General features: G+C 38.5%; 1 protein-coding gene across 3 annotated transcripts in view; it reads right to left on the bottom strand.

Annotated features, from left to right (window-relative positions):
* LOC136840734 (F-box/LRR-repeat protein 7-like) overlaps positions 1-7,500 on the bottom strand; it is a 398,409-nt gene that overhangs the window by 81,725 nt on the left and 309,184 nt on the right. Inside the window, exon 3 of one of the 3 annotated variants that reach the window (XM_067107552.1) lies at positions 4,082-4,129. The exons of the other annotated variants lie outside the window; for them this stretch is intronic. Within the exon in view, the coding sequence (XP_066963653.1) occupies positions 4,082-4,129 (48 nt within the window). The remainder of the gene's footprint in view (positions 1-4,081; positions 4,130-7,500) is intronic. 3 annotated transcript variants of the gene reach the window in all.

The following is a 7,500-nucleotide window of genomic DNA, read 5'->3' as shown; positions in this document are numbered from 1 at the left end:
GCAATGTACATTTATGAATGAAACTGCTACCATTAAGTAAAATTCTCCACTTGGATAACTATCTCTTCTTTTTTTTTTTTATCTTTCCACTTATTTCTTGACTCGTTCGCCGCTGAAGCTTCGATTTTACTTTTATATGTAGTTGCGTAAATGATCTCTGTCTGTGTGTCAGTCTGATTTCCTTCCTGGTTTACTCTGAAATTGTCATTTTATTCTTTATTTGTAAAAACACTCATTTAAGCATCTATCTATATATCTATCTATCTATATATCTGTTGTTAAGTTCCTATGCGCCATGAAAACAAGTCAAATGCAATCCAGGGTTTCTTGTATAAGCCTCTGTATATAATCAAGGCCACAAAAACAGATCTATGCTCAGTGAGTCTCAGTATATGCTGCTTATGGGCCGCAGACCACTTAGAAACTCTCAGCCGGCCGTGGTGGCCTGTGTTACGTTGCCAGAAGCACGATTATGGCTAACTTTAAGCTTAAATAAAATAAAAATTACTGAGGCTAGAGGGCTGCAATTTGGTATGTTTGATGACTGGAGGGTGGATGATCACCATACCATTTTGCAGCCCTCTAGCCTCAGTAGTTTTTAAGATCTGAGGGCCGGACAGAAAAAGTGCGAACAGAAAAAGTGAGGATGGACAGACAAAGCCGGCACAATAGTTTTATTTTACAGAAAACTAAAACAGTGATCGCTTTCCTTTTTCTTATCAGCTTAATTCCTAGTCAGGATCGCCGTTCTTGATGGGCCTTTTCCAGGTGTTTCAAATAATCACTAAACGGCTCATTTCATAATTGGTAGGGCAGGATATTTTATGGACAGATGCCCTTCTTAACTCCAACCCTCCCTATTCGAGCTTGGGAAGTGATTCCTTTGGCAGGCTCCACAAGCACACACAAGCACTCTTCTGTACAGCTGGACTACTACTGACTCAGTACATTTATATCGCTTCAAACGGCCAAGTGTTTAAGTATGCGTGTATGTATGTGTATGAAGATAGTTCATGTATCTTACATAGATTATGGACACTGTTACTATACTCATAACTACCCAGAGGTGGCTCTTCTAATAAGAGTGGATTTAAGGATAAGAAATATGCTAAATCCTGAACCAAGGATAAGTCCAGGAAAAAACTGTTCACTTAAATAACAGCTTCATCGACCACTTATTATTATTATTATTATTATTATTATTATTATTATTTGCATACGAAGGTTTCTTCTAAAAAGCGACAAAAGTATAAGATCAACAATGGCTCATATTCATCAATAAAATAAAATTAATGAAGTGGTCAGTGGTGCCCTCTGCGTCCTTTCCCTTAGATACGTTTCTCTCTCTCTCTCTCTCTCTCTCTCTCCACTTCTCGTGCTTCCTATCACCCTGGAGAGCGAATGGCTTTGGCCTAACTCACCTAACCTGGAGCTGATATAATGTTTCCACGAGACAGGTTTTCCTTCTTTTTTCGAAATTAAATACTTCCAACTGAATTTTCCATAACTGCAGAAAAACGCAAACCGACTTTTGTGGGGATATACTGCTTAATATATACCAGATGCCCAAAAACGGTTCTTGGATGCGATTACGCCCACTGACTGAAGGAATCTATCAACTATGGGGACAAAACCAGACAACTTTGAGAATAATTAAATTTTTTTTCAGGGGAGGGGGGGCCGGAATTACTTTGAGTAAGTAAAAATTTGGGGGCCTGGAATTACTTTGAGAGTATTACTTTGAGAGTAAGTAAATAAAATTTTGGGGGCCAGGAATTGCTTTGAAAGTAAAAAAAAAAAAAAAAAAAAAATTGGGTGGTCCAAGAATTACTTTGAGAGTAAGTAAAAAAAAAGAATTGGGGGCCAGGAATTACTCTGAGAGTAAGTAAAAGAAATTTGGGTGGGCGAGGAATTACTTTGAAAGTAAAAAAAGGGGGCCAAGAATTACTTTGAGAGTAAGTAAAAAAAAAATTGGGGGGGTGCCAGGAATTACTTTGAGAATGAGTACAAACATTTTTCGGGTGGCCCAGGAATTACTTTGAGAGTAAAAAAAAATGGGCGGGGGCAGGAATTACTTTGAGAGCAAGCTAAAAAAAATTTTGGGGTGCAGGAATTACTTTGAAAGTAAAAAAAAATGGGGGTTCTATGAATTACTTTGAGAGTAAGTAAAAAAAAATTTGGGTTGGGGGCCAAAATATAAAGCAAGAGACAGGACAAGGTAACTTGACAGGTGAGATAAAGTAAAATGACTTTGGACGGGTAATGGAAAATTACAATTCAACTTCCTGCAATAACTTGAGGGAGAAAAATAAAACAAATTTAAGAGGGGTATAATAAACAAAGAATTCAGAAGGTAAGTTGAATTACTTAAATAGAGTAGCGTAACGAACAAAATCTTGGCGATTCTGAATGACTTCAAAAAGAATATTGTGAAAATAAAATTTTAACAGTAAACCTTGATGAAACATTTACAGGAATGGTATACTGTAAAGTGACAAGGGGAAAGAATAATCTTTGCTACTTCTGGAGGACGCTATCAAGTAACTTTTCAAGAAATGCAAAATCAACAAGTAAAACATGCGCCGAAGTTTCTTCGGCGCAATCGAGTTTTCTGCACAGCAGCTACAGCATCTAATCAAGGCCACCGAAAATAGTTCTATCTTTCGGTGGTCTCGGTATAATGCTGTATGAGCCGCGGCCCATGAAACTTTAACCACAGGCCCGGTGATGCCCTGTCCTACATCGTTAGCAGAAGCACGATTATGGCTAACTTTAACCTTAAGTAAAGTAAAAACTACTGAGGCTAGAGGGCTGCAATTCGGTATATTTGATGATTGAAGGGCGGATGATCAACATACCAATTTGCAGCCCTCTAGCCTCAGCAGTTTTTAAGATCTGAGGGCGGACGGAAAAAGTGCGGGCGGACGGACAGACAAAGCCGTGACAATAGTTTTCTTTCACAGAAAAACCAAAAGCGGCAAAAGGACTTAAACGTCCGGACTTTCAGTTTCAACTGTGAACGGGACGATGGAAATCTTCTGACCAAGTTTCTCTTTTTTATTCTTTTTTTTCCTCGAGCAAAACAAACGGAAGATCGGCCACAAGACCTACGATTTTCCCATGGGCTGCTCGCGAGTGAGACAATAGAAAACTACGGCCCGACAGCGCGCTGGTCTACAGTTTCTTGTTGGACTCATGTTCATAAATCTGGAAGACCGACGTCTTGCCGAGGGAAAACCGCCCTTGAATGCTCTTGTAACTAAACCTACATTACGATCCATAGGCGAAAGCCATAAAAGAAGCCGAGTTCAGGCAATTCTCGACCTTATCCCCTCTTCGAGTAAAAGCGAAGAGCAGGAAAAATCGGATGCACATTATAAATAAATGGGGTCGCTAGCGATCGTCGCCTTTAGCCCGGGTGGGCGTAAGGGCGGAATTGGGCCCTGGGAAGGCGGTGGGTGGCAAGTGGCAGGATAATGAGTAAATGATAGGTTAGGAGGCAGACTGGATACCCTAGCGCGTGTGACACACTTGTCCCGACGCCATCTTGAATTGTCCCGTGTGCCGCGAGAAACGTGCGGGGAAGAGAGAGAGAGAGAGAGAGAGAGAGAGAGAGAGAGAGAGAGAGAGAGAGAGAGAGATGGAATCTGGCACATACATACATACATACATATTTATACTTGTATGTACAGTATATATATATATATATATATATATATATATATATATATATATATATATATATATATATATATATATATATATATATATATATATATATATATATATATATATATATATATATACTGTATAGAGAGAGAGAGAGAGAGAGAGAGAGAGAGAGAGAGAGAGAGAGAGAGAGAGAGACTTAAACGTTTTGTTTACTGCTTCTTGCTTGTTTAGAAATCGCAAACTTAATAACAAAAATACATTCACAAACATCTGATACCTACACTGCCAGTTACACAATTCAATCTAATCAAGGTAACAAAACAAAATATAAAATAAACTAAAAGAAAATCTAACCCTTGCCCCCCCAAAAAACAAACCAACAGGAAAGGGGGCTACAACCCCCAAATACCTTCACAGCAAGATGACCCGTCGTGGAAAGCCGACACTCCAAGCGTACCTGGAAAGTAAAATTTGAAGATTACTGATTCTGTGATTACTGAGATTACTCACATGGCAGAAAAATGACAATGGAGATTATTACTAATGTTATTGATGAACTTGAAGATAGGAAGACTTTGAGAATACTGCTTTGCTACAGACCAGTGGTTCTTAATGTTTTTCAATGTTTGCACCCCTTTCAAATCAGCAGTCCGTTCTCGCACCCCCTGAATTGCTGAAATAAAATAAAGCTAAAATACAAAGTTGATATGATGTGTATTATTATTATTATTATTATTATTATTATTATTATTATTATTATTAATTATTTTATTTTTATTTTTTGCAGAAAAAATAACATGAGTCTATAAAAATATATTTTGCTTTAATTATTCATAGGCATCCTCGCACCCCTGGTTAAGAACCATTGCTATCTTAGCTTACGGAACTGTAAACAAAAGACTTTCAGCAAAATATCTCATTAACTCAGAAAACAGTTAACCCAGAATGATACAAACTCTCATTGTTACTAACCATGAAATCTAACCAACTTAAGTTAGTATTCGTGAATATTACCAACGAACATCATTTGTCCTGGAAAATCTGCTAGCTCTGAAGATAAATAATACAGAAGATTACCTAATCGGCAGATTGCTCCAGTAAGAGACAATTGCGAATGAAAAGGGATTACACATTAAAAAAATTACCAATTAAAGAGATTACCACTTCAAAAATCATAAATTATGCTGACGTCTCCTTAATTTCAGGTGTATCAGTTTCATTTTACATTCCCTCATCTCAGGCGTTCAGTCCCAACTTTTGAAAATGGCATTTTTCGCCTGATCAGCTTTAAAATAATCCCCCCCTTTTTCCCCCCCAAAAAGTGGGTGGGGTTGAACTCAAATTATTTTCTTGCATACTGTTCTATTCCTGATCGCAAATAATTCATTTCATACAAAATTCAACTTTGTACCTTGAAAAATAAGGAGATTAGAGGAGGTTGAATTTCCAAAACTTCGATGGCTTATAACTCGAAAAAAAATTTTTTTTCTTTAATGGTTGATTTCCTTTGGAGACCCCTTGGGTTTATAGTCTGTTGACTCTGTCCATAAGGGTTTTCAGCTAAAGATTTAAAGAATGAAAGAAAGAAAGGAGACACAACTTAAATATGTTACGTTATTTATATAAATACTAGTTTACCCATGCCTTCAAAAATGACGGTCATATACAGGAGAGACAAGACATAAGTAAAAAATGGACCAAAGTTTCTTCGGCACAATCGAGTTTTCTGTACAGAGTATATAAGGCCACCGAAAATAGATCTATCTTTCGGTGTGGTCTCGGTATAATGCTGTACGAGCCGTGGCCCACGAAACGTTAACCACTGCCCGGTGGTAGCTTATCTTATATCGTTGCCAGAAGCACGATTATGGCTAACTTTAACCTTAAACAAAATAAAAACTACTGAGGGTAGAGGGCTGCAATTTGATATGTTTGATCACTGGAGGGTGGATGATCAACATACCATTTTGCAGCCCTCTAGCCTCAGTAGTTTTTAAGATCTGAGGGCGGACAGAAAAAGTGCGGACGGAGAGACAACGCCGGCGCAATAGTTTTCTTTTACAAAAACCTAAAACCTAACCCTAGAGATGCTACGCACCATCCCATAGCTTGTCCCAAGACACGTGGCTTCTGCATACTTACATAGCAGCCACTTGTAGAATATGTATTTATATACACTTACTCAAAAATGGGTTCAAAAAGTTGCAAATTTTATCATAACACCTATTTATCCCACATAAGGATTAAGGATTTATTTTACTGATGTCCCAAATCAATCAGTATTCTCGCGTAAAAAATGGCGATCAGATAAACACACCAATAACACAGGATGTCATTAAATAACGAAGGTCACAATTAGGTGAAGTACAGGTAACGAGAGAGAGAGAGAGAGAGAGAGAGAGAGAGAGAGAGAGAGAGAGAGAGAGAGAGAGAGAGAGAGAGAGAGAGAGAATTATAATTATTATTATTATTCAGAAGATACATCCCTATTTATATGGAACAATCCTGCAGGGGCCATTGACTTGGAATTCAAATTTCCAAAGAATATGGTGTTCATTGATAGGAGAGAGAGAGAGAGAGAGAGAGAGAGAGAGAGAGAGAGAGAGAGAGAGAGAGAGAGAGAGAGAGAGAGAGAATAATTATAATTATTACTATTATTATTATTCAGAAATACACCCGCCACTGACTTGGAATTCAAATATCTAAAGAATATGGTGTTCTCTTGACAGAGAGAGAGAGAGAGAGAGAGAGAGAGAGAGAGAGAGAGAGAGAGAGAGAGAGAGAGAGAGAGAGAGGGGTGGGGACTATCACTCAAAAAAGTCCACCACCACCACCGTCCCACGCCAGCCATTTATTCGCGAATAAGTGTTTACATTTCTCGAACGCCTGGGAACAGGAAGCGGACAGGAAGTGGTTTACACACCTGAAAAGGAAATATGTAAATAAATGTTTCTTTTCCCAGAGGGAAGACAGAGGCCCGGGGCGGAGGGGAGGAAGGCCCAGGTACAGAGAAGGTGTTTTGGGTATGGGCAGCTGCGAAAGCCTTCTGGGTACATATAATGGGAGCCCAAACACAAAAGAATATTTTTCACTTGGTGCCCCAAACACGAGTGGTTATTTGCCCGGGGAGGAAAGGGAAGAATAGATGGAGAGGAAAAAGGACAATTCATTTGTGAACAGGAGAGAGAGAGAGAGAGAGAGAGAGAGAGAGAGCGTCTAGATTTAGCCAGCAACTTGCTGGCATGGGCCCTTCCTCCCAGAACAGCCCATAACAAAGAGAGAGAGAGAGAGAGAGAGAGAGAGAGAGAGAGAGAGAGAGAGAGAGAGAGAGAGAGAGAGAGTTTTTCTGGAACACACACACACACACGTGAGAAAGATAGAGTTCTAAATATTTAAAAGCATTTCATTTGTTATTAGTAATCCATAAGAACCACTACTGCGTTCAATACGCAAACTGTCAGAAATGCATGGAAAAATATTTGTGAGGAACTCCACACGCATTAAAACATAAGATTTTAAATATTACAAATAATGGATTTTTTCTTTTCTTAGTATTTGTGAAAAACAAAATCAAGGATCAACTGCCAAATACGGTCAAGTTACAGTTATATATTTTAATGGTCAAAATGAACTCTTAACCTTTCGAGATCCTATCTTTTTTTCAGATACGCTTTCCACTGAAAACATGTATATGCCGAGAGGAAAGTATATCTTTATATCCACTGAATAACTTTCATAAAAACATCTATCAACACCTGATTTTCCTCTCTCTCTCTCTCTCTCTCTCTCTCTCTCCCTCTCTCTCTCTCTCTCGGGTTTTCTGAATGT

The sequence above is a fragment of the Macrobrachium rosenbergii genome, chromosome 8, assembly GCF_040412425.1.
Source record: "Macrobrachium rosenbergii isolate ZJJX-2024 chromosome 8, ASM4041242v1, whole genome shotgun sequence".
In the NCBI taxonomy this organism is placed as follows: Eukaryota; Metazoa; Arthropoda; class Malacostraca; order Decapoda; family Palaemonidae; genus Macrobrachium; species Macrobrachium rosenbergii.
This window is presented reverse-complemented; position numbering and strand designations above follow the sequence as displayed.